The 27,654-nt window shown below is 48.2% G+C and overlaps 2 protein-coding genes across 5 annotated transcripts in view; one reads left to right on the top strand and one right to left on the bottom strand.

Annotated features, from left to right (window-relative positions):
* Positions 1-1,590, top strand: part of SPATA21 (spermatogenesis associated 21) — a 33,535-nt gene extending 31,945 nt beyond the window's left edge. Inside the window, 1 exon segment of the mRNA XM_032631550.1 lies at positions 133-1,590. Within this exon segment, the coding sequence (XP_032487441.1) occupies positions 133-190 (58 nt within the window). The 3' untranslated portion in view covers positions 191-1,590.
* On the bottom strand, positions 903-27,561 carry SZRD1 (SUZ RNA binding domain containing 1). 4 transcript variants are annotated; one of them, XM_032622455.1, is made up of 4 exons: positions 27,454-27,561; positions 7,677-7,726; positions 5,688-5,942; positions 903-4,095 (listed from the first exon to the last, which is right to left on the bottom strand). In XM_032622455.1, the coding sequence occupies exons 1-4, from the start codon at positions 27,502-27,504 to the stop codon at positions 3,993-3,995; spliced, it is 459 nt and encodes a 152-aa protein (XP_032478346.1). In that variant the 5' UTR covers positions 27,505-27,561; the 3' UTR covers positions 903-3,992. The 4 variants fall into 4 exon arrangements, with proteins under 4 accessions (XP_032478346.1, XP_032478357.1, XP_032478368.1 ...); XM_032622466.1 differs by having other exon boundaries at positions 5,688-5,939; positions 27,454-27,546; XM_032622477.1 differs by lacking the exon at positions 27,454-27,561 and adding an exon at positions 23,941-24,135.
* Between the last annotated feature and the right edge of the window lie 93 nt (positions 27,562-27,654).

Raw genomic sequence — 27,654 nt, 5'->3', positions numbered from 1 at the left:
AACACTGGACTTGGAATCAGGCCTCTGAGCCCGACTGCTGGCCCCATCACCTCCCTGGGAAGGACTCCTCTCCCCTTGGGCACATGGGGTGGCTCACTTCCTCCCACCCTTCTCTTCCACCTCTCTCCCTAGGGAACCCAGCTCTGACAGTCGAAAGTGGCTCAGTTCTGTGCCGGCTCGAACCCACTGACCCTGCGGAGTCCTGACTCTGGGCAGCTGAGCAATCAGGGCCTGCAGACGGACGGGTCATCAGGCAGGGACTGCTGCTGGATTTTGCTTTTGTGGCCTGGTAAGCCAATAAACAAGAAGAACCTCAGCCTCTGTGCCTGGTGCCAGGGAAGGCCCCAGGTTTTCACCCTTCCACTCGGCTCTCAGAGCGGAGGGCCTCAGCCTCCCTCAGGCTTCGGAGCCCCTGAAGCAAGACTCGCCTCAAAACACCGCCGAGAGTCAGGAGTCCTGCTAGAGGTGGCCCTGGGTTCAAAGTCTTGACCTCCTGTGCACTCTCAAAGCACAGAGCTGGGACTATTCTCAGATGGGTGTCTCCACGCCTTGGACTAGGAGTCCCATGAGGGCAGGAATTCTCTTTCCCACTTGCTTGAAGGGAATGGTGAACATAAGGGAAGTACCTGGGAAAGACCCTGGCCCCTAAAACGGACAGACCCTGTGGAAGGGCAGGAGGGGCCTCAGCCATGCTCTCACCAACAGAGGGCCAGGACCCAGGGGTGCCCTTCCCTTGGAGCCTAAGCATGTGGGTCCGTGGCCCCAATCCATACACCACCCCAGTCCTATTACTCAAAGCGAGAGCCCCTCCCTAGGACTGAGCAGAGATAGCTTCCCAGTGGTTAAACAAGCAGCCACAGCAAGAGGTTAGGAGGCCAGAAACTGAAATGAGGACAAGGTTCTGACAAGTTTAAAACATGTATTTAAAATACAATTTATAAAATGCTTAATCTGCCAACTCAGGAGCCCGCAGTGCGGGGTGGGGTAGGGTGGGCAGCTACCCGCTAGACCAGCAGAGCAGGACTGCAGAGGTGCGGCCCTCCCTCCCATGCCCTTCTGTTCAGATACCCAAGGGGCCCATATGCACCCCTGGGATCACATGGCCGAAAACAGGACCCAGAGGTTTCCAGAGTCTCTGCCTACCAGGGAGGCTGGGGCAGCCCTGCCGGCCCATCCCTGAGCAGAGCATCCCCAGATGGGGCAGAGCAGGGTACGGCTGGGCTAGACAGGGTGGGGTGAGGCAGTGGGCTCTGGAAGGGGCTGATGGTAGCAGATAGGGTGTTGCCTCCTGCCTGCAGGTGGGGAGCACCCTGACTGAGTGGGCGGAGAAGGGTTGGTCACCAGGCCCAGACCCCCAGCTCCTTTGGTTATAGGCTGACATCAGAGTAGTGGCTCATGGGAAGCAGTTAGCTGGAAGGTCTGAGGCCTGGCTCACGGAGTCAGGGAGGAGCTGGGGGAAGGGGACAGTACCATGAAGGCAGATAAAGGGGCAGCAGCCTCAGGTTTCTGCCCCCAACTCCCCTGGGGTTTTCCAAGCCAAAGCCTGCAGCTTACTTTTAAAAAATTAAAAAAAAAAAAAAAAAAAAAAAAGCACTTAAGGAAAGTTACAGACAACTACCCCCCCCCCAAAAAAACCCCGAAACAACCACAAACACACACACAAAATCCAAACCGTTCTCTCATCTCCCCTCCCACCTCCCCCCAACACAATAGTTTCCTGTTTTCATTTCTTTCTCTTTAAAATGTTGCCTGTCACCTCTCCATCTGGGAAGCCAGGACATGACCGCTGGTGGGTGGTGGCAGGCACACAGCGGGCAGAGCCCCATCTTTGGCCGCAGGGAGGTGGGAGCATCAGTCCCTACTACATCCTTGATCCACAGACACCCATCAGCCAGCCTCCCCTTGGCTCCCACTAGAGGAGGGCAGCAAGAACAGGTGGTCCCGACAGCTGAGCAATCAGCACTTCTGGCCTTCCCACCTGGCCTACCTCTGTACCTTCTCCAACTGAAAAGGACAGTCTCATCTTGGGCCAGAAACCACTATTACATGAGGGATGGACACTATCCGTTTAGAATGCGGAAACTTGGTCAGGGCAGTGGAACTGTAAAGACAGCAGCAACCTTCTCCCTTGCCCACTCCTGGAGGTCACTTCCCCTCAGAACAGCAGTGTGGGCACCATTCAATGTTCTGCGGGTTCTTACTGACTGAAGCTTTGTTCCACCTCTGCTCACGGACAATATCCTGGCTTCACGCAGTTATAAGCCCGTGCTATGGACTAGTTACTGACTTAACCGACAGCTGACCTTTCCTCCTAATGGGAAGATGTAGTGGGCCAAGGCTTGCTGGGCCCGGCTGACATCCCCACAGGGCAAGGCTGAGAGCCAGCAAACCAAAGGTGGAGCGAGCCTGCAAGACCTAGCTTGCCACCTTGGCCACCGCGAGCTGCCCTAATCACAAACGTCACACCAACCACTCCAAAACTCATCTGCTGAGCAAGGAGGCCGTCTGGCTGGCTGAGGGATATAAGGCGAAGTGCAATGGAGGAGATCGGACAGCCTGAGAGGGACCAGATTGTACACACACAGCTGCTCTGGGCTGGGCCCCCTAAGCCTCTTCCACCTCAAAGAGCCAAAGCAAATCTCCAGGCTCCAAAGACCGAGGGGAAACTGCCTTCATTCCAGGCCCTTGCTCTGGAAAAAGGGGTCGAGGGTAACCTAGGCCTATGGGGAACCCGTCTGTCATTACCAATCTTTGCAATGCACAGCTTGTCTTCCCCCAAATGTTATTCAGAATGGTCTGCTCCCAAGGTAGTGATTTCACAAGGGAAATGTACCGGGTAGAGTTACCGAGCTGATGCCATCAACAGAGATGGTGCTCCACAGACCCTTGAGAGTTCTAAGCCTTGCTGGAGTGGGAAGACCCACCTACCTTCTGACCACACTAGGCAGGAGGCTCCGAGTCCTAGAGTCAGACTCTCTCCTGGCTTTCCTTGTGCTGACAGCAAAATACTGAGCAAGGCTTGCAGCTTCACTCCTAAAGCCCGGGAGTGCAGCCTCACTCCCTGCCCTCTTCTAGAAGTAGTAAGCCCAGCTGGTAGGGAACCACCCTGAGGGGTTTTAGAAGGGAAAGTCTGTTCACTTTCCCTATCTCCCAAAATATTAAAGGTGAGGGGTTGGCACCCTCCCCAGGCTCTCTGAGCCTACAGAGCTGGCCCAGTCTCCAGGTAGGGCCCAGATGCTCTGGTACTTAGTTGGGGGGAGGGGGGTATAGGCATGGGGTGCTCATCTGTCCTGGGCTGCAGAGCCCTGCCCCTTTTCTTGGCGGCAGTAGGAATACAGAAGCTAAGCTCACCAAAATCCTATTGGTTAATGTTTCTAGTGGATTGACCAGAAACATTTTTAAGTAGACTACCAAACTACCCTTTCTCAATTAAAAATTCATTAAACTGCTAAAACCCCTCCCATGTACTTTTTTTTGCAAATCAAATATTTGTATAAACAAACAAAAATAGGAAAGAAAAAAAAAAAGAAAGGATATCTTCAAATGGAACTTGCTTTTAAGTGATGAAGACATGCACTTGAGGGTGGGTGGACGGGAGTTCTCATTTGTGTTTTGAAATCCCAAATTAATGAGCATGATAAACTGTTATTGCTGGCACTGGCTTCACCCCAAGCGGCCAAGTGGCACTGTCTGACTCTACTCTGAGTCCTTGGTGGGTCCCCCCAACCCTCCTCTAACCCCCACCCTTTCCCTTTCCATGGACTTGGGACAGCCCTTGTAGAAGTGCCAATCACAGTGGGAAGGGGGGGAAAGGGAGGTCACAGTGCATGGGGTTCAAGGTCACAGTGGGCGGAGCAAAGGGGGTCACAGTGCAAGTAAGTCAGGTCGTTCCCTCTGCTCAAGTCCAGCTGTCTGCCACGGCAATGCGACCCGCAGCGGACGACCCAGGAGGTGGTGACGGCGGTGGCGGCGGCATCCTTCCCTGCCCGCGTTTATCTGCGTTGTTTGAAGCCTTGTGATCCATCAGGACCCAAAGGCTGTCTGATCACATTGTTAGGCTGCCTGCTGTCTTCAGGTTGGGAGATCCTGGTTGGCCTGAAGGGAAGAAGATCAGAGTGAGGCCTGAAAAAGGGTATAAAAGAGGCCCCCAAATCTTAAAATCAACCAATTCTGCAGCTGGGGCAGAAGTCACAGCAGCTATTAGCCAACTCTGGCTCTCTGAGCCTGCTTCTCTGGCAAGCGGACTCGGTGCAGCTCCAAGCTGGGAAGCCCCTGGGAGCAGGTGGGGTGGACGGTCCATGTTCACCTCTAGCGCCTGCAGCACTCTTCCCCACAGGCTGGTTCGCCATCATTCACCGGAGGCAGAGGAAGTGCTCAAGGGCCCATCCTGTACAGAGGCAGTGACCATGGATAGCATATCTTCCACAGAACTTCATGGCACAGACTCCCCAGAGGTCGGGCCAAGGTAAAGACCTCTAACCAAGAGCTCATCAGAGTGACCTGGCTCCCGCCACTGCTGCTCTCCTGCTTCTCGCCAAATCATGGGATTAATGGTTGACTCATATTACTGTGGAAAACTAAAAGAAAATGAACTTTTTCTACTTTGCCAAATGAAGGCTTACAGGAGAGATAACAGAAGTCCATCAAAATAATGAAGGCGTAGAAATAAGGTACAGATTAGCACTTCAAGTCCCAGAATACACCATCCAAGGAGGAGTCTCAAAGTTAGAAAGAGGCTGTTTCAATAAATACTGCTTTACCAGGAGGTGACAAACTTACATAATACAACCTCTAGGACTGCAAAGAAAAAAAATGCCAGGAATAGAAAAGACTTTAGAAAATTCACAGAAACATCACAGTGGGCCATTATAAGACCCAAAAGATAACATCCAGAACCCACCACTTATTTAACTGCACAACAAATGGACGAGGCAGGTACGATCATTATCCCATTTTTCAGACTAGGCACAGAGGGGTTAAGTAGGTCTAAGTTAAGCAGAAGTTAAGTGGCAAAGGGGGACTTTCCCTCTGTAGCGCAGTGGTTAAGAATCCACCTGTCAATGCAGGGGACACAGGTTCGAGCCCTGGTCCGGGAAGATCCCACATGCCGCGGAGCAACTAAGCCCGTGCGCCACAACTACTGAGCCTGCGCTGTAGAGCCCTCAAGCCACAACTACTGAAGCCCACATGCCTAGAGTCCGTGCTCTGCAACAAAGAGAAGCCGCTGCGATGAGAAGCCCACACACTGCAATTAAGAGTGGCCCCCACTCACCACAACTAGAGAAAGCCCGCGGGCGGCAATGAAGACCCAACGCAGCCAATAAATGAATAAATAAATAAATAAATTTATATTAAAAAAAAAAAAAGAAGTTAAGTGGCAGAGATGGGCTCAGACTGGCTGATTTTGACTCAAAGTCCATGCCTTTACCCTGTATGCCACACTGGCCCCTGGCGCCTGCAGAGGCAGCATGCCAGCAAAGCTTTCAGAGCAGTCCCGGAGCCAGTGCAGACAACAAACCAGCCCTACCAGCCTGGGTGGGCAGCTGCAGCCACGATGGTTCCAGCCATGATTCTGCCTGCTTTTCACTACTCTGCAGGCAGCCAGCCCACTCTCCTCCTCCTCCTCAAGGTGGCCTGGTGGAGTGGTCAAGTCTGGCTGGCAGGTCACCCCTGCCAGCTACACTCACCGGTCGAGGATGGGTTTCTCTTGCTCCTCCTCGGGGCTGGCACTGCCCAGGATCCGCTTCCGGGCCTCCGCGTACTCTGCCTCCCGCTGTGCTAGGGACTTGACGGGAAGGGCTGGCCTGCTGGTGGAGTTGGGGCTGCTGACCACACCGTTGCTGGTGGGCCTCTTGAGGATGCGAATCTGTGGAGGGGGCCCCGTGGGAAGGCTATCGTCCTGAATCACAATGGGCACTTTGGGAGGAGATTTGGATTTCCTGCTGACAAAGAGCAAACACAGCTTCACAAGTCCTACCCTTGACTACAGAGGCCCCATCCATGTCCCACACCCACCCCTCACCACTTTTCTCTCCCTCCCCCTCCTAATTCTATTCGTTATTCTCTGGCCTCTGACCAGACATCAAAATTCTCACTCTTCAAGAAGGGTTTCTTGAAAGAGCAACCTTGCCTATTAAGCTCACACAGCCCACAGGTCTGCTCCTCAGACCGAACCCCAGGCAAGGGGGGCAGGAACGCCAGCTCATTCTCGGACTTCTATCCCCGTGTTCGTCAAAGTCACATCAACCACTGTCGGGCCCCTGCGGCAAAACACCTCTTGTCCAGAATCCAATGGCCTCAGTTAAAACCCCAGCTTCCCTACACAGACCAGCGTGTAACAGGCCAGTGCGGTGGGAGCCCCTTAGCTTGGGGATCAGCAAAGTGTTCACTCCCAGTCAAGGTCCCACAACATGCGCTCAGACCAAACACTCCAGCTCCGCCGTCCCTGCCTGGCATCAAGACAGGATTTACCAAACTGCCTCAGCCTCTGGTGAGTGTCCTGTGCCTCCCAGAGACAAGCTACTCCAGACACTGGATGGCCTCTTCAGAAGAGTTTCTGAGCAGAGACCCCTCCCTCACCAGGGCTCTCTGGTCTGCTGGACGCGGCGGGGCTGGGGTCAAGGATGACCCTGGAAACAGTGCTTGGCAGTGCTCAAAGGAAAAGCACTGTCCAAGGCTGGTAGATGTGCACATCGGGCAATGTGTCCACAAGGGGAGGAGGAAAACGACACAGGAAGGGGAAGAAACAAAAGCCACAGGAGAACAAGGGATCCAGGCAGGAACAGCCACCCCTCAACAGCCACAGAGACCCTCCCCAGAGCAGTCAACTAGCTTCTCTTCAGAACCAAATAGCGCTCAGGGGCCTGTTTTCAGAGCCTTGGTTGTCAGGAGGAGTAGATACTGGAGGGCTGCTGCCAGGGGGGCTGGAACAAGTCTTGGGTGGGACAGGACAGCATGGCCAGGGGACTGTAACCAGGCGCTAGTGTCGTTGCTGAGATGAGCAGACAGACAAGGAGCCAGCACTCGGATCACAGAGGCAGGGAGCCAGGAAAGTCAGCAGACGGGCAGGGCACCCCCAGTTCCCTGGGGATGACTGTGCAGCTCATCAAGCAAGTCCAGAGAGGCCACCCCGCCCTCCCTGCTGCCTGTCCCTGCGGGAAGCTGACAGGTTACCAGGGCAAAGACAGACTGCTGAAGTCAACTTTCACCTGCTTCGGAAACCCACTTCCTCTGCTGCCTGGGTGGGGGAAAAAAGCTATCCTTAAAGGTCTTGAAGGATTCCCAAGAATCTTTTCTTCTAGGATACCCTCGTAATGCCCCAAGCCACCAAGTCACGGAGGGCCCAGGGAAATCATCTGTCCAACCTCCTCGTGTCACAGAGAGAGAAAGTGATGTCCAGAAAGGGAAACAACTTGCTCCAAACTTCAGAGTCAGGCCTCAAGCTGAAGCCTTCTGACTTGTCACCCCCCACCTCACACAGGGTGCCCACTAAGGCAGGAGGCAGGTGCAACACTCCAGCCTCACTGCCAAAGCCGCAAGCCACCGTGTCCCTAAGGGAAGGGTTCGCTGCCCAGGAGCCTGACCTGCCTGTATCTAACGGCCAGCTGGAGAACACCACTGACTGCCCAGCTCTCACGGCAGAGAGCATGAGCCCTCAGACCAGACAGCAGCCTTACCTCTCCTTTTGTGTGATCTTCAGTTTTTTTTCCAACCGTCTGTCTATTTCCTAGAGGAAAAAAATGTATATAAAAAGTGGAAAAAAATCTCTCTCAAATAAAAACTTACGTCTTTATTTTCAGAGCTAAGGGCACTGTCCTTTCCGATCAGGGACATTACTGTGTCCTTTGAAGTAACGGATACAGCCCTCCCTTTATGAGACTCCGGGATTTGGGGCTCTGACTCCCTGCAGGTTCATCTCCCTCCATCCCTGTGGCTGCGGTGAGAGTTCTAGACCTCATCATTCAGCTGGGTTCTTTGCATGGCCTCCAACTAGTCTCCTGGTCACCAATCAGTCCTTCACAGAGCCAGTCGTATCAACTTTCCAAACGTAAGTCTGACTGTGTCACTTCCCCACTTAAAACACTTCAACTGCTTGCCAGATGCAGTCCAAGCTCCTAAGCATGCCTCGCCCACACATTCCCTTAGCTTCTGTTCCTGTGCTACACCACAGCAAAACCGAACTGTGGCAACCCCCAGAACCCAGCGTGCTGATCCGCCTGCCTGCAATCTCCGCCTCCTTGCAAACTCCCACTTATCCTGCAACGCCCAGCTTGAATGCCCACCTCTTCTTTCTGAAGTCGTCTTTGACCCCATACAGTTAATCACCTGCTCCTCAGACATAAGCCCTCCCTTTCACATTCCTTCATGATCATATGTGTCACATATTTTATGATCCATTTTTCTTACTCGTATGGACTTGAACTGTGAGTAGCACCTAGCAAAAGGCCTAGAACAAAACAGAAGCCTAACATCTGTGGAACTGGATGGAAGTCAGAGTCCTCAGGCACTCAGCACCAGGAACTCCTCCACAGCCTCGTGTACAAGCCTCCATGCATGGGACAGGGAAGCTGTGCACAGAGCACAGCCCAAACCTCCAGGTTCCTTGGCTGTCCCACTGCTTTTTCTTAAAAAACGTTCCACCAACCTGCAAGGGCAAGACCATCCAGCTACTGGATTATGCAAAATTATGTATTTCTCTGGAGAGTAGATCTCTAACAGTGGTTCTCAACCAGGGGTGACTTTGTCCACCAGTACGTGTGGCAACATCTGGAGACATTTTTAGTTGTCATTACTGGAAGGGAGCTGCTACTGGCATCTAGTGGGTTGAATCCACAGATGCCACTAAAATCCTGCAATGCACAGAATAGCCCCACAGCAAAGAATTATCTAGTCCCAAATGTCAACAGTGACAAGGCTGAGAAACCCTGACTTATAAGATGGATGGGATTTTCAAAGGAGTCTGTTGCTTGCAAAATGTTAAGAATGACTACCTTAGTAAAAAGTTTTTGAAATTTGCTGAGTTCCACCTCAGAGCTCAGCGTGTAGCTAGTTTTCACAAATGCTCTGTATTTCTTGTGCAGTTCAAGCCGGTTAACCATATTATTCAAATCTTCTACATTCTTACTGATTTGTTTGATCTATGGACTACAGAAAGAATCAAGAATTATTCCTTCTAGTACATTAAAGTTTATCATTGTGGAGTAATCTTCTTTACCTTAAAATCTATTATTTCACATTAATAAAGCTATACCAGTTTCTTTTTGGTTAGTATCCCCTGAAATGTTTTCCTCTCTTACTTCTTGTCTCTCCATGTCCTTATTTTAGTTTCCTGTAAGCAAGATGAAGCTAGCCTAACCGTATGAAGCTGAATTTAAATCGAGTCTGACACTGACGCTCATTACGACTGATGCTGAGTTGTGTTTAAAATTTTTTGTTTTTATGAAAGGCCCAAAGTATATGTAGGCAAGCACAACAAACTGTATTCTGAGGGCACCATCAACTCTCTGGAGGGGGTAGGAAGCCACAGAACAAAAACCTCTCACTCAAGCATGGAACACAAGTTGGCACCCGATGGCCGTTAAATGACTGAATAGAAATGGTGCACGGAGGGTAAGAGAATGGCCTAGATGTTTTCTGTGAACAGACAGACACGCACTCAAAGAGAATCTATGCCACAGCACAGTCAATAATGTAATTCTTCTAAATTTTTGGATTAATAACAGCGTTACTGCCTGAGTAAATACTATGTCTCACATTAGTCTAATGCCCACTACCTTTTATGGGCTTTCCACAAATAACGTGCAGTTTTAAAATTCCACACTATCATTCTGCTCCAATCTGAAGATGAGACTTCCTATTCAAGTTTCTCCATCATAAATGCAAGGTTTCACATCTGTGGGATTCAGGTGTCTTCAAACAGTCAAAATCAAATGCCTCCACAGGCGGGCAAGTAACCAAACTCCATAAGCAGGCAGCACAGTGAGGGGGTGCGGGGCTGTGAGGCACCAAAGAACACTCGTTCCCCCTACAGACAGGCAGCCAAGCCCTGGAGGACACGGCCAGGGCTGCTATTTTAGGAGATTTTTATGGGAAAGCTCTAAATGTTTAAACGTCATTATATGAACTCTGGCTTTCATATCTCCTTAAGGGCCAAATAAGACAAGAGGCAAATAGGCCTAACATGGTAGCTGATTTTTTAAAACACTGTGGAAAAATACACATTACAGTGGCTGAATTTGAGAGGTCGCATCCGGGTTTCCTCTCAGGAAGGCAAACTGCTTCCTTCTTTCTCTAGGGCCTTAGGGAAGACGGGGAATCTGCCCAAGTCCAGCAAATACAGCTCGGGTGGAAAGAAGCCTTTCAAGAGGGCATACAGACTATAATGCTTAATGGCTGTCAATACACTCTCAAACACTCATTTTCTGGCACACCAACTGTTTGATAAACAAAGTAGCTTGTACCCGTCTCTGTCAGATGAAGGCAAGCTGCTCAGGGAGGTTAAGGAACTTAGCCAAGGTCACAAGGTGTACATCATGGAGGCAGCCCTAGAACTACGGCCTCTGGAGGCCTTGTCCCGTGCTGCCACACCCCCAGGAGTGCTCAAACCCTTGGAAATGCTGCTAGAGTCATTAGATATTGATCCCCTCTTCCATATAGCCCCCGAATCCTACACTGCTCTCTGGCACTCCAATAACTTAATACTCCCATCAATTTCCATCGCGTCAGACAGGATGGTTTATCAGAGTTGAAGAATTCTTCCATCAGATGAGAGGACAAGATATGAACCCAACAGCTCTGGTGGAAAGCGGATCCTGGCCACCTCCAGATGGCCAGCTGTACACCAGCATGCTCAGCGCCGTCCAAGCAGGAGAGGGGTGCTCTGCCAGCAGCTAGAGAGGGCACTGCATCTCACTCTGGAGTCTGTCCAGATACCATGAGTCAGTCCATTCTCTCCTTGGACAAGGCTTTGCAATCAATCTGCTCTCAGACTCATGCTCTGAAGAGCTGGACCAAGTGGAAACTTTCCTACAGGGTGCACTACAAGGAGAATGCTTGTCTCCTCCAGAGATGCAATAGCCCAAAGGAATTAAACAGGCCTCAGAATGTGTGAGGAAGCATCTAGATGTGGGCCCCAACAAAGAATCTAGTTATCTAAGGGCACCTTCTCGTTTTAAAAGGATGCACAGAGGCCCGGCCCAAGGTCAAGGCTCTTGTGTTAGAGGACCAAGGACTTCTGTGTTAGTGAAAGAAACCCATAAGCTCATCACTTTATAACTCAGCTCTGAGTGAGAAAGCGTCACCGGGACACAAGGCAAGTTTTAGGGGATAAGCAATCAGAGGGGAGGTGTTAAGAAAGTTTGATTTCCTATGGCTTCTCCTTCCCGAAAAGCTCTTTGTTTGTCAAGTAGCATTGAAGAGACTCTAGAAGATGATGCTCTCTGCTAAGTGGGGTGGCCACCTCTCTTTGGGTCAAAATTCTAAACAAAAGATCTCTTGTTACCAAGCACAGGTATCACTTCTCCTGTGGAGCTACCCCTCTACAAAAATGAGGTACATGCTTCTTGGTCTGAGAGAACAAGTGAAACCATAAAGAAAGCAAGCATGGGGGCAGGAGGTCATGAAGAGCCACAGTGGGGAGCAAGGTGGTTCTGGACGGGCTCGTCCTCATGGGAGGCAGAGGGGAGGCCACAGCCACAGCCACCGGGTGAGCGACACAAGACATCAACATCTGCAAATTCAGCTCACCCAGGGAAGCAGCACAGCTTCACTGGCTGCCGAGGACCTCAGTCTTGCGATGGTTATGCTCACGTGAACCTCCAGCGGAGAGCTGGGAGTGGAAGCATGGGAGGGGAGGAGATGCCTCAAACAGCCTAAGCCGTGACCCAGCCACAACCTTCAAAAGGAGCAGAGGCAACCAAGAGGACCAGGATGTATGCGCAAGGACAGGCAGACTACAGTGAGAGCCTCACTCCTGTAACACTAAGAGGCGCATGAGAAAGGAAAAAAGAAAAGTGAGAAGGTTAAGAGGTGAGGAAAAAAAGGCAGAAGAGAGAAACTGATAGGTTATTCTGGACCTTGGTGCAAAGTACAGCAAGTACAGCACCATTACAGCTCACTGTCCCAAAAAACAGACTTTATCAGCTCACCTAGGGATGGTGAAGCTGACCCATACTAGCCACACTCGCAGGAGACAGAGTGAACAAACCCCAATCCTGATCTGTTACACTAGGGGGGGTGGGAGGAGGTGTCCTGTCCTTTCCCGAGCCTGACCTCCGGCTACCAGCTCCCCAGGGCCCCCACCGCACGGTGTCCCGCTCCACCACAGCACCCCTCTCGCTGATAACCCAAATCCTCTGGTCGCCAATGCAGCCAGCACAACTCCAAAGAATCCAAGTAATCTTGTATTGAATGGAGGTCTAAGAGGTCTTGGCTCTGAGTTAGGAAATAACATCTTTTTATCAGCAACAGTTACTATTTAAGTGACTTTTCTGGGGCAATTTGCCTCTCTTTGTCAGTTTCCATTTCAGAAGAGGATCTTTTCTGATTTTCCTCTCAGATTCAAGGAATTAATAACTGGTCTTGGGCTCCCTGTGAACCACTATGCCCCACAGGCTCATCTGGTCTTGTCCAGCTATCCCAAATTGGGGAGCACATATCTACAAGCAGGCCACTGGGGGGTTCTGAAGAGATAGGAGTCCTGAAAGTACAAGTGTTTCTCTCAGAACCAGAGCCTGACCGGTCCTGATGAAAAGCAAAGAGAAGACGCTGTCAAGGAGTTGATGGTGAGACCACCTTCCAAGTACGTTCTGGCTCCCGAACTCCCACCATAGCAGGAAGTGCCCAAGCGGGGCCTAATGTCTTTAAGTTTTGGGCAGGACATCAGCGCCCATTCCCCTGGCTAAAAGACTGCCTGTGTCAGGGCCTCCTGGAGAGCAGTCTCCCCAGAAAGGTGCCTGTGTCTCCATACCACACACAAGGATGGAATTCTGGCTCCTTCCACGAGGGCCTCAATTTCATTCAGGAATAAAGCAAAAAGAATTCATGGGGAAAACCAGCAAAATCTGGTCTAAAACCGGATAAGAAGGTCTCTGTAACTTTTAAAGTGCACCACTGGTCATTTCAAGTCCAGATGTGCAATCCATAGAGACTCTTCCAAACAACCTTCATATCGACGTGTGTAACTCCGTGCTTCATCCCCGCCTTGTTTCTCTATATCAGTGGCATGGCAGTGACACTGTCCTGCCCCAGTGGGGCTGGCCGTCTCCAATGCTTCTGCTTATTCTACCTCCCCCGACTAGCTCCAGGGAGGGAAGCACCCAAGGTCGTACCACCCCAGGTTTGATTTTACAGGGATGCTTCAGGATTACTGTCAAGTTCAGAAAATCAACTCAACTCCTGAGCAAACATGATTGGGTAATTCAGAAAAAGCAAAAGGCAGAAATCAGAAGTTGAGACACAAAGAAGACCTGTGGGGGCACAGCTAGGCCATCAGCTGCCTTTTTAATACAGACACAGGTTAGTCTGTTTGAAGGTTCCATTTCCCGCAAAACATTCCTCCTTCCTCTGTTACTCCCACAGCAAGGAAAACATTCCACTTTAATTACGTGGGCCACTGTAGGGCACAGGATATAGTTCTAAAGCTCCCTCCCTAAGGAAGTCTACGCTTTGTTAATGTATCTCAAGGCCATTTTCCTTTTGCTTTACAGTGATAAAAAAAGCTGGAGACAAGCATTTATGGAAAACCTACTATAAAGTAGATGTGCTAGAAGCTGGAAACCCAGAGATGAGTAAGGCAATCCCCGCTGATGAGGAGAGACTAGCCAGGTGGGAGAAGACAGATAAACCACAGTTGCCACGTTGGTTGTATCAACAGTGTTTTGGAAAGAGAAATGAAGGCGGGATGAGCCTGCCATGAGAAGTCAGGGAAAGCTGCAGAAACTTAAAGGACTAGAGTTTCAAGGAGAAGAGAAGGGGCATAATAAAGTTGGGGAGAAAGAATGAAAACATGAATACAGGGAAAGAAAAAATGAACCCCAAATAAGATACTTCTTAAATGGAGATATTCAAATCTAGAAAGGTATTTGATAATGGACCCATCTCTCTTTTAAAAAAATCTAGGTTTGAAAAACCATCTGAGATTACTTTAGCTGCAGTCAGCAATGGTTCTTATTATTTGGGGACTTCCCCGGTGGCACAGTGGTTAAGAACCCACCTGCCAATGTAGGGTACATGGGTTCAAGTCCTGGTCCAGGCAGATCCCACATGCCATGGAGCAACTAAGCCCATGAGCCACAACTACTGAGCCTGTCCTGTACAGCCTTCAAGCCACAACTACTGAGCCCACGTGCCACAACTACTGAAGCCCGTGTGCCTAGAGCCTGTGCTCTGCAACAAGAGAAGCCCGCGCACCGCAACAAAGAGTAGCCCCCGCTCACCACAACTAGAGAAAGCCCGCGTGCAGCAACGAAGACCCAAAGCAGCCAAAAAAACCCTCCAGAAAAACAAAAAAACAAAACATATCTGGTATCAACACTACTCAAAAAGCTACTGCATGGGCTTCCCTGGTGGCGCAGTGGTTGAGAGTCTGCCTGCCGATGCAGGGGACACGGGTTCATGCCCCGGTCTGGGAAGATCCCACATGCCGCGGAGCTGCTGGGCCCGTGAGCCACGGCCGCTGAGCCTGCGCTCCGCAATGGGAGAGGCCACAACAGTGAGAGGCCCGCGTACCACAAAAAAAACAAAAACAAAAAAACTACTGCATAAAATTAGTTGTAACTCCTAGGGCCAGCATGATATGAAGTGGAAGAACTTAGGCACACCAGAAAACCACAAAAGGCTTTGGGGTGGTACACTGTAAAGACCAAACAATTCGTACTTGCTCGTAAGGAACCACCACTTCCTGCTTTCTTTTCCAAGTTCGCTACAGCTTTCTGGACCTCTCTGCGCCTGCCCAGGAAGAGGGAATCCTTTGGGCACACTCTCTTCTGCACTAGATCCAGCTATACCACTCAGTGCAGTGGTGACCGCCACGTGTGGCTGGTAAGCACGTGACATGTGGCCAGTCCAAACTGAGACGTGCTTTAAGTTCCAAATACACAGCAGACTTCCCAGACTTAGTACAAAAAAAAAAGTGTAAAATAGCTCATTAATATATTTTCAATATTTATATGTTGACATGATACTACTTTGTATATACTGGATTAAATTAAAAATATTAAAATTAACCTCACTTGTTTCTTTATACTTTTCAAATGTGGCTTCTAGAAAAATTTTATATTACCTATGTGGCTTGCATGATACTTCTGTTGGACAACACTGCTTTAGATCTAACCCTAGAATAAGATGTGCCTCTGTTGTACATTTCATCTGTCGGCAACTAGTGACTGAGTGTCTTAAGGACCCAAGAGGCATGGTGTGTATTGATGTGCAAGACCTACTTTGGTGGGTCCTGTCATGTCGGCATAACAGCAACTAGCACTCATCCAGCACCCCATGTTTGGCTCAGGTCCTGCTCTGGATAACATTCACCACCTCACTTCAATCCAGCTCTCTAAGCCCCACTGTCCCACTGAAACTGTTCTTGCCGAAGTTGCCAAAGACATGCAGTCATTGGCCAAAATCACTGGTAAATTCCAAATCTTCACTTAGCTGCGTTGGGTCTTCGTTGCTGCACACAGGTTTTCTCTGGTTGTGGCGAGTGGGGGCTACTCTTCGTTGCAGTGTGCGGGCTTCTCATTTCGGTGGCTTCTCTTGTTGCGGAGCACGGGCTCTAGGCACACGGGCTTCAGTAGTTGCAGCACACGGACTCACTAGTTGTGGCTCACGGGCTCTAGAGCACAGGCTCAGTCGTTGTGGCACACGGGCTTAGTTGCTCCGCGGCATGTGGGATCTTCCTGGACCAGCATCCGAACCCATGTCCCCTGCATTGGCAGGCAGATTCTTAGCCACTGTGCCACCAGGGAAGTCCATTAATTAACTGAAGTAAGCTTTTATATTTAGAATGCATAAAGCATTTTCTTTATTCAGTCTCCAGACACTACTCTCCTGGTAGTTCCCTCTCACATTCCATATTTGATTTCTCCTATAACAAGATAGGTTCCTCTTCCTCTCCTGATCCCTTGAGGTTGAAGAGTTTGCCCCTTCTGTATCCAAGCTGGCTTATTAAGTGATCTCATCTAGTTCCACAGCTTTAAAACCATTGATACACAACTGCCAACTTGACATTCCCACTTGGATTTCAAAGGGTATCTCAACCTTTTGTGGCCAAAACCCAACTCTTGATTTTACCCAATCACCCAAACCTGCTCCTCCCACATTCCCTTTACCCACCCCATTTCAGCAATTCCAGTCTTCTAGGGATCAGGCCAAAGACTCTGCACTCATCTCGATGCCTCCTTCACACCCACATCAGCAAATCTTGTTGGTTCTATTTTCAAAATGTACCCTGAATTTTCTCAACACTTCTGCTTCTGTGACCACCCTGGTCCAAATTACCAACAGCCCCTGAATGGTCAGTTGTAACAGTGTCCTAATTAGTCTCTGTGCTTCCCTTCTTGCCCCTGAAGTTTATTTTACACACAGCAGCCAAAACTACCTTTTTAAAAACCAAGTTAACTTTTGTTTAACACCCTCACATGGCTTCCTATTTCAAGGCGATCTCCACCACGGCCTCCTATTCTCTACTGGATCTGGCTCCCTGCTACCTCTGGCCTCATCTCTTGCCACTTTCTCTTTCATCCATTCCTACTAGATAAAATAAGCACAATTCAGCCTTAGAGCCTTTGCACTTGCGTTCCCTCTGCCTGCAATGTACTTCTGCAGCTTCTACATGGCTTGCTCTCTCAGTCTATCTTTACTTGAGAGGCCTTCTCTGACTGTTTTTAAGAAAAGGTACTCCTGGGGAATTCCCTGGTGGTCCAGTGGTTAGGACTCCACACTTTCACTGCCGAGGGTCCGGTTTCAATCCCTGGTTTGGGAACTAAGATCCCGCAAGCCACACAGCACAGCCAAATTTTAAAAAAATAAAAATAAATAATAAAAAACAAAAAAGGTCCTCCTGCCAGTCACTTTCTATGCTCCTTTATTTGTTTTATTTTTCTTCATTGTGTGTGTATATAAAATATTATTTATTGTCCATCTTTCTGCACTAGAAAGTAAACTTTATGAGAGTAGAAACTTCATTCACTACAGTTGTCCAGAGTGCCTAAAACAGTACCCAACACATAAATCAAGGAGCAATCCTATGAAACAAGATTTTAGCAATATAGCCCCATTTTACAAATGATTTACAAACCAATTCAGAGGCGGTTATGTAACCTGACCATGGCTCCACAGCTACTATGGGGTGGAGCCAGAATATGAACTGGGTCTATCCGGATCCAAAGGCAGTGACACTCTCCATGTTCCAAATAAAATCTAAGGCTGCCTTAAGCACTTCACAGTAGTGGTGGTGGGAGCACACTCTCCAAACACTTGCCACAGATATGCGTAAGGAAGGCACCAGGTCCTTCCTTCACCACCCTAATCCTCACCACAACTCAAGCGATGTACAGCACCCCTGCTGCACGCTCAGAGGTTAACTGACTTGCCAAAGGCTACACAACTAGTAAGTAAGAGAACTGAACCCTAAACCTCAAAAGGAGGAAGCAAAACGGTTCAGGAGTGTGGCTAGTGTGTGGCCGCAAGAACTAAGAAGTAGAATAAAGACTGACAGGGAGGGCTCCCCCGGTGGCGCAGTGGTTGAGAGTCCGCCTGCCCATGCAGGGGACGCGGGTTCGTGCTCCGGGCCGGGAGGATCCCACTTGCCGCAGAGCGGCTGGGCCTGTAAGCCATGGCCACTGAGCCTGCGCTCCGCAACAGGAGAGGCCACAACAGTGAGAGGCCGGTGTACAGAAGAAAAAAAAAAAAAAAAGACTGACAGGGATCACCAACCTGCCTGCCTGCCTGTGCACCCCAAGCCAGGTGAGTGCAAGCGCACAGTTCCTGAGGAAGGACTACAGCAGAGCTCAATTCCAAAGTCCAGATCTTAAATCTAAGAAGTGCCCCAAAGGAACAAATTTCCAGAACAGGCCTAGCAATTTAGATGTATCCCTCAGAAACTCTGTAACTTGCCATCTTGAGACGATGTATTATTCTGCTTCGAGTGCCCCTTCAGAGGGTCTCCATGGGGGAGGGAATCCACACAGTCCCTTACCTTAAAGGAGTGGAACAGGCAGGGGTGGGAGTAGCGGTGGTGAGCCCAACCCCTGAAATAAAACAGGAAGCAGAGTCTAATGGGGGTCCCCTTTCTCCATGTTTATTATTGCTTTCTCCTTTCCCTTTTCATACAACACTAAGCAATACAACTCTTAGAGTAACCAACATACAAATTAGTCCTCTGGGGCGCCAAGAAAGAGACCCCTCAGCCAGTCCTGTTGCACTCTAATGGGACAGAGGCCACGCTGTCAATGGCTGGAGAGCAGCCCTCACACTCAGAGCAACAACATGCTCTGCTCCAGCATTGTCTTTGAATGATGCTTTATTTACTCAATGCTTTATTTACCTCTCATCACCAGGCAAGGCAGATTTTATTAATCTGACTTTACAAATGAGGAAAACGAAGCTGAAAGGTAGTGACGAAATAAAAATTATTTTAAGACAAAACAGGAAAAATTTAAACACAAAAGATTCCTCTGCCCGTTTGGGCCCCCTCCCTCCCCCTCTAGTGTGCATTGTGCACCTGTATTATGCATTAACCACACCCTCCCAGTGGCAGAAATACCTGCTCAACGGTAAAGATCCACTTTTCTTCTGGTGTCGGCTACGCACCTCCTTAGTAGATAACGTTCCTTTCTCAATCCTGTAAGGAGTCAGAATGACCTACCACTTGCCTTGTACATGCAGACATCTTTGGTGAACTTTATGTACAATGCCAAAATATCAGTTTGCTTAAACACAGTGATTGGTGCAGAACAGACTGGTCAGACAACCTGGGGAGATACTGGGTTGCACCTAATGCAAGTTCTCAGCTTAAATACTTACTTATGACCTTATTAACGTTACTAGCTCTATTACTTGTATTCTACCTGTTTTACCAGATTATAATTTTTTGCACTGCTAAATGTATGACTGAGCCTCCAATAAAATTAATGACGACTAGGTCACTTGACCAGTTCTGTAAGATCAATGACTGTAATAGTCTAACCCTACATACAGGAAGAAGCAACAAGAGGGAACCATTTCCTGGACCATAACAGACTAGTAAGTCAGGTGGTCCAGAAGCTTTTGGCTACTGTTAACAGGGCCTAGTCGAGTAATAGCACATTAAGTGGCCTATCAACAAAATCCTCACCTGACCTGGGAATGAGCATTCCTAGCGCCATGGGGCAAATTGGTCAGGAAATGTCTCCCAAACCTTGGTTAAAATTAAGACCGAAAGGGAAGGGACTGTACAATAAAGAATGTTGCCCACCATCCAGTTCTACAAGAATCAGGCCATTAGCCACTGCAGTCACTGACCTAACAATACACCTGAAAAGAATTCAGGGTGACGACCAGGATGAGGCATTTTGTGCTCTGGGAAAACTGGCAGAAATGGCCCTCAGATATTTTCAGGAGAAGATTTTATGGACCCAGTTTCTCACATCTTCCCATACTTAGAAAGCACTAAAACCATTAACTGAGATTACCTGTTCCTCGTAAATAGCAGTAACCTTCTACCAAGATGTGAGCTTGAAGTACATGCACCCCTTCACCAAAATCACACATCTACTGGCCTCTCCCTTTACCTCTTCGGAACTGTTCTCAGAGCTCTCTGAGAGACTGTCTCCGGGTTATAATCGTCAGGTTGGCTAGAATAAAATTTTCCATTTCTTACTTAGACTGACTATTGATTAATTTTTTCATTGACAGTAGGTAGTGACTTGCCCCAAAATCAGACATGGCACTTGAACCCTTAGCCTAGACTTCTGACTTCTGCCATGGATGGTGGAAGTGCATCATTGACTGGCAGAGGCAACCTATTCTTTCTTGCTACCTTTTAGAATGAAGACAGCAAGTCTCCTCTCCCAAAGGAAACATTAGGCATACAGACTGGGAGACGGAGCAAAGTCACTATTACCACCCCCCAACACCAGGTTTTATTCAAACACCCAAGGGTGCCTTCACCAAAGGCTAGTTAGAATCACGCACTCAGGAGGGTCAGCAAACGATGCCTCCAGGGCCAAGTCAATCAATAAAGCAGGAAGGACAAAACACAACAGGTAACAAAATACGAAGGTAGGTAACATGCGGTGGGGACTATGGAAGAGAGGAGACTGAGAGGAATCAAGACGCAGGTAAAGACATTCAGATTCAATATTTAAAAAACAACATGCACCCCAAAAAAGTCTATAGGTCGAATACCCGAGGGCTGGCAATGTGAAGTACAGATAAAGGGATCCTAAGATAGCAGAGATGTTCAATCTTCTCAAGAGATCTGAGCAAAAATTATTTACATTCTCTCTCTCTCTGCTTGGCTAGACGTTAAAAAGTTATTTCCCATTTATAATCAAGATTTCAGGGAATTCCCTGGCAGTCCAGTGGTTAGGATACCACACTTTCACTGCCAAGGGCCTGGGTTCAATACGTGGTTCAGGAACTAAGATCCTGCAAGCTGCGTAGTGCGGCCAGAAAAAAAAAAAAAAAAAAAAGATTAAAAGAAAGATTTCAATCACTTGCAGTCACTGTTCTTAGCATTAACAGCTAACAGCAGCATTGTCCTTCTGACTCTTGAGCACCGAGTTCAAGTTTCTCAGATACACAAAATTTATTAGCTGGTCATCCAGAAGCAGGAGGTCAATCCCAGGCAAAACAATACAATACTTCAAAGGAACTAGCAACTAAGCACCCTAAAGCACTTAACTAGTTAAATATCTGCCAAGAAGCAAAGGTAAACAAACTGTCCAAAAAGATCCCTAAGTGTAGGCTCAGGATGCCAAAAGCCTCGGCTGAGACCGACCATGTGATTTCCTCTCCTGGACACTAGGAATAATAGTACCTACACTTCACTAGGTCACTGAAACAGAATGGAATAATGAACGTAAAAAGGCACTCCACCTGCCCAGTAACGAGCTCTCAAGATGCTGTCTAAGAAGCCCTTTCAGAAAGGCCAGTGGGATTTGGGAGTTCACAGGTTTATAGGCAGTGTTCATTCATTCACCACCGAGATATGCAACTAGGTAGCAGAAACACAACTGACAGCTGAAGGGTCGCAAATGCTTTTATAAGCCAAGAAGGCCAGAGCATGAGGGCTGGTAATTTGGCTCTCAACGTCTATAAAGAGTAACGACAGTCCTGACCTTTCCAGACTCGAGTCATAACTGTCCTGTACAATCTCATCTAAGGATCACACCCCTGAAGAATGCAACTTTTTTTTTTAATCTTTTTTTGGCCACGCCACACGGCATGCAGGATAATAGTTCCTCAAACAGGGATCAAACCCACATCCTCTGTGTTGGAAGCATGGAGTCAACCACTGGACCTCCAGGGAAGTCCCAAAGAATGCAATTTTAACTGTACATATTTATTATTTCTTTTAGAAAGGAATGACTATTTCCTGTGTTCATTTTATAAGGAAAAGAGATTTGGATGTGGGGAGTGGATAACTTACTGTGAGGGACATTTTAAAATCTCTTACCCTCAGGGATAAGACTCTTTATGTACACACAGACCACTGTTAGGATTTGTTGCTAATTTCTGTGATGGCTGGTTTTAACCTTTATCTTGCATAGAGATGAGCTGGATGTTAAGGAGAAGGATGCTTGGCGGAGGCTAGCATAGTTTAAAAAACCCTTGGGAAGAGAAATCTCTATAGCTACCACTTAAAAAAAACACATTTCATTCTGTATTTTGGCCACAGATAAAAGTAGCTAAACTCAATCTTCTCCTAGGAAACCAACAAGTCAGTAGTTGTCATGACAGGAAAAAATTTCTATTTCCATGGAAAGTGTGCAGGAAAGAACCGACTCCACCTTGTGAAGGCTAGCTAACTGATACAGCCAGAAACTGACATTAACTGTGGGAGGCCTACTACAGTGTAAAGGGAGAAACTGGAAAGAAAGGGCTGGCCCCAAGAATACTTTTGAGTCACCAGATCTAGACAACAGTGCCTTTTCTCTTGGAGGATTTTACCAAAAGCTTTAGAAAGACACACAATTCTGTCCTGTTGTAGAAGGAAAAGCAACTTTCCGAATTCCAACCCACAGCACCATGGCAGTTCTCTTGTACACCCAGAGCATGCTGGGAACAAGACCCCCATGCAGCCTCAAAGAAAAGAGCTGAGCAGTTACAACTGAAAAGCTTTCTCTAGAGTCCCAGGGACAGACTGCTCAGCCCAATCATGTCTAAACTAACTGCTTTATAGAAAGTCCTTTTTGAAGACATCAGTGCCTAGAACTCAGTCTTTCCAAAAGGACCAGAAACAGCTTAGAAATGGTTCATTTGGGCATAGTACACCTAGATTTGTGCTGATAGCACAAATCTTAAATATCTTCTTTACTGTAAGGACAGACATAAGGAAATCAGCACCAGGTAGACCCAAAATAGCTAGTATTTGCCCACTATCCACAGCCACTGTACACCTTCTGTGATGACAGCAATTACAGGTAGCACTGAAGACCCCAAAGTGAGGTGGCAGCCACACTTCAGGGAGAATGGCCTCTTCTCTAAAGAAAGATAAGCAAATCAAAGCTCTTATCTCTTAAATTAAAAACTATGTCACTACTCTGCTAAAAAAAAAAAAAAAAAGCCTCCAAAGCTCCTTTCTGCTTTCAGAACAAAGTCCAAGCTCCCCAGAACCAAGTACAAGGAGGCTCTTCCTGATCTGGCCCCTGCATACCTCTCCACATACCTCTCGGGCCTCATCTCTTTCCACTCAGTCGCCAACACCCTACCCTCCAGCCAGAAGGAAATACTTGTAGCTCTCCCAATGCTGCATACTCTTCTCTCACTGCTTCCTTGCCTATGTGTGTATTTGTCCTACATTCTACCTGCCCCTCCCCTCTCAGACCTACTACTGCTTAATTCAACTGGTCCTTCAAATCTTATCACCTTCTCTACAAGACTGTCTCTGATCCCAGCCATGGTACCCTGTCTGTGCCTCTTCCAAAGAAAGTGCTGCCCCACTTGACTCCTCCACGAGACTGTGCTGTGCCTAGTACCTGGAATACAGCAGGTATTCCATGTTTACTGGCACCTTACTAGAGACTTATATACCATGCAGTACTGCTGAAGGGCTAATGTTTAGATGACTAGCTCAATGAGGGTAGAAAGTAAACATAATTTAAATTCTTAATCCAGAAGACCAGTATCCTTTAACTTACGCAAGATGCATTTCTTTCCAATTAGCTACATGACTTGTCCTTGCGAAAAAGAATAAAACGCAACTTTTGAGATGCAAGGAAATTAGAAAGGCTGCCAACTCTTTATAATAAATACCAGTCCAATTCCATTTATGTACCATCTGTCTTCCCCTAGGACTGGGTTAGCTCATTACCAACAAGATGGACTAGGTCATATCTTTTTTGTGTGTCTAAACAACAAGTGAATATAAAGCTTCAAACTATCAGAAATTTGAGCCTGAGTCCATTAACCAGCTTTTTTTTTTTTTTTTTTTTTTTTGTGGTACGCGGGCCTCTCACTGCTGTGGCCTCTCCCGTTGCGGAGCACAGGCTCCAGACGCACAGGCTCAGCGGCCATGGCTCATGGGCCCAGCCGCTCCGCGGCATGTGGGATCTTCCCGGACCAGCGCACGAACCCGCGTCCCCTGCATCGGCAGGCGGACTCTCAACCACTGCGCCACCAGGGAAGCCCCCATTAACCAGCTTTTAAGAAAGCTCTGATTTTAAACTTTTTCCCTTCTCCCTTTTCTTTTTCCTCCTCTAAATTCTACCCCATGCTTGCACAGTAATAATTAACCAGTACCAGATATCTGAAGACTGTAACCTCTGATAACATCACTGATGCACAAGTCCAAGTTGTTTTCAGAACAAGATGACCTTTGCAGGCTCCACGTCCAGACCACCAGGTCACAGACCACCGGGCAGGAGGCACATAGACCACAGACAGCCTGGCTCCTGGAACTATGATTAAGAAATGTCACAAGAGCATGATTAACCACCAGCTTCCCCTCTCTTTCCCCTTTAAAAACTCCTAACTAAGGAATTCCCTGGAGGTTCAGTGGTTAGGGCTCCATGCTCTGAAGTTGAGAGGACGGGTTCAATCCCTGGTCAGGGAACTAAGATCCCACAGGCCGTGCGGCTCAGCCAAAAAAAACCCCAAAACAAAAAACAACAAAAACAGAAACAAAACAAAAAACCAACTCTTAACTAAAAGACCAAGTTGGAGTGGATCCGAGACTTGTCTCCCACTTCCTTGCTTGGCACCTTGCAATAAAATCCTTACTCTGCTGCAAACACCTTACTTTGCTGTGCCCTGGGCACGTGAGCCCTTTTCGCCTTTTCAACTTGAGCAAACTGCTGATCTGATTTCGGGGGGGAGTAAGGATTACAAACTACTGTACGCTATTTGTCCCTTGACATGTGCTTAAGACAAGGATGCAATTTAGAGTTTGAATCAACATTAACTCAATTCTACATTTTCATTTCTCCCAAAGGCAGCATATTTTTAAAGAAGCATTTCCTCAACAGAATGTAAGTTACATTTTTTGAATTGTCCTTTTTTTGAGGATGTAACTCCTTGGGAGCACAGGTAAAGGGACAATTTTATATCAGATACACCAAATTAACTAAAAGCAAAAAGCAGTGTGTTTACAGAATATTTGAGGTGCTTCTCAAAGTCAGTCTTCCCCTGAAGGACACAACAGAACTTGATATTGAGCGTTCTGAAAATACAAAGGAGACAATGACCTCACATGTACTGACAAATAAGAAAAAAATTCTAGCATGATGGCAAAATTCTTTTGTGGTATTGGAGGAAAGGGATCACCAAAAGCCTCTACTTTCAAGGATTAGAACTACCTCTAAATTATATAAAGTTTAAATGCTCACTTTTAGAATTAGTCGACCCCATTTGCTAGTCTTGCCATCCTGGTGTTTCATTTTTTTGCAAGGGGTTGTGTATGTGTAATTTAACACTCATTACCATATATCAGTTGAGAGACAGGGTAACCTGAAGCTAAGACTTTTACATATGCAACCGGGTACGTCTGAAAGACGCTGTATAGTTAGTTGGTTTCCCAGTGATATAGACACTGCTTCATCCCCTCCTTCTAAAATGCACATTTACAAGACCCTTTGTGAAATTCGCAAAGGGAATCAAATTCAAGAGAACCTTCAAATATAAGCCCAAAACAAACATATTAAAAATGAAAGTTAATGCCCAACTCCCAAATTTTCCATAGGTCCCCAAGCGGGAGACAGCAAAATGCTAAAGAATCCAGCTTTGGAGTCAGGTCAAAATCCCAGCTTCCCAAGTACTATATGTGTGCCTTGAGAAAGAGAGGTTACTTCCTAAACCCCAGTTTCCTTATTTACTAAAGGAAGGTAATACCGCTACGGGTTATTCAATTAAATAAAAGCTATATAAGGGAACTTGCATTTTGGCAGTACTGCTCATGATGTCAATGAAACAAGGTTTGGGTTCTATTTCTGTACCTGGCACTTATAAAGGGTTTTAGTACAGTACAAATACTGGACGAGCACCAGAAAGATCTAAGTTAAATCTTACATCTCTGGTGTTTATTCAGCTATAAAATGCAGAAGTGTGCTAGCTGATCTCTAAGCAGCTTACCAGTTCTGAAAAACTAAAGCAATCCTCAATTTCTGAACCCTACCTTCATTTTTGTTTATTTTCTTATTCCTTAACATGAGAAACTCATGTCCCTTTGAAACATGTGAGGAAAAACAAAGAAAGGACAAGATGCTCAAGAAACTTATCATTTGAGTCATATTCAAACTGTAGGCCAAGCTTTTTTGCAGGGAGCAGCATGAGGGGTTCTGAATGATTCACTCACATTCGTGGTAGGCAATAAACGCCCCTACCGGAGACTAAATTCTCTGGCACAAAGTCACTGCTAAGCACGCTGTCTAGCACAGAGCAGACACTCCCAAATGTCTGCTGAATGAATAATACCTAGCTGACACCTGTTGCTCCCTATAAAATCTTTCGATTGCTCTCCTTACTCAAGTCAAAATCCAAGAAAGATGGTCGGCACATAAGAGCTGTACCGAATACCTTCTGAACGAATTAATTCTTCAAATCCTCAATTATGCTAAGTGGGAAACAAAGACCTTAAGAGAAACGCTGAACCACCACCGGGAAAAACTTCAACGCCAAAGTTTCAACATTAAGGAAATGTTAAGGGATCCGTTTCTCGACCTCTTCAAGCGCTGACAAGCACCCTTAAAGTGCGCTTGGGGGAAAAAAACCCAGCTCGTTGTTCTACCCCGGTACACTCGGCTCTCCACGCCCTACTTCCGACACAGAAACCTTCACGGTGGATGTCACTCGAGCCAGCACTGAACAGACACGAACACGGGGAGGACAAAAAGACATCTCCCCACCTTCACAAGGGTCATCATAGAACCACATACTCTGAAAAGACCAAATTAAACACGAACCTAGTGGAACTGGCTATTCGGCTTAAGAAAAACTAATTTCCTATAGCTTATGGAGGTAAACGAAACTCCAAAAACCGAAGTCGAACGGTCCATTTTCCCCCACCTCTCCCAGGAATGCGCCTACTTCACATATCGCACCCCTCCCCCCTCGACCCCGGCGATCACACTTCGAGACCCTTTCCCCGGTGCTCAGATCGTTGGGTGGGCCTCGGGGAGAGAGGCTGCCCGCTGGGCTTTCGGTTGTTACGGCGAGGTCCCCGGGAGACGAGCCTGCCGCGGGCTCTCAGAGTAAAATTGAAAGAGGAAAAAAACCCCAGACTCGCCCACCGTGGCGTATGGCGCAAAGCAGTGGGGGATTTTAGCAGAGTTGAGGGGTCCAGAAATGACTCAATTTCCTCCTCTTGCTCTTCTGCGGAGCCGGGCTTGCCGCCCCAGGTCCGCGCACCCCCTCCCCACATGGTGTGTAGTTCCTCTTCAAAGCACATGAACTTTAAAATGGTGCTTTGGGCGAGGGGAGGGCCGACTGGGAAAGGAAGGATCAAAGGAACTTGGGGCGGGTTAGCAGGCGCATGAAAAACAGGCCCTGGGGGGCGGGTGTGGCGCCCCGGGTGACGTGCACGTCGCTAAGGGGGTGGTGGGTGGAAGGAGGCGCACCGGGCAAAAGTGGAGGGAGAAATGGAACGCGGCCCCTTTAAGAGGCCTTCACGGCGCTCAGGGGCCGGGGGCCTCTCCTTCGCCCCCGGTCCGGCGTGCGGGGCCCTTCCTCAGGGAGAACCATCCCCAGACCCGCTCCCCGGAGGGTCCCCTCACGCCAGGTCCCGCCCGGCCCAGCCCCGGGGCGGCGGCTCCTCCTTACCCCGCTGTCTGCCGCCTCCTCCCAGCTCTCAGCGACCTCCTCATCTTCCATCTTACTCGCCGCTTTCCCTCCTCCCCCCACCCCCTATCCGCGCCTGCGCCCTGAGTCGCGTCTCGGTCGTGGGCGCCAGCGCGCAAGGCTTTGCTCAATGAACCCCGCCCCGTTCCAAGCCCGGAAGAGGCTTCAGTCCAAGGCCCAAGA

Source organism: Phocoena sinus, chromosome 1 (genome assembly GCF_008692025.1).
Source record: "Phocoena sinus isolate mPhoSin1 chromosome 1, mPhoSin1.pri, whole genome shotgun sequence".
NCBI lineage: Eukaryota > Metazoa > Chordata > Mammalia > Artiodactyla > Phocoenidae > Phocoena > Phocoena sinus.
This window is presented reverse-complemented; position numbering and strand designations above follow the sequence as displayed.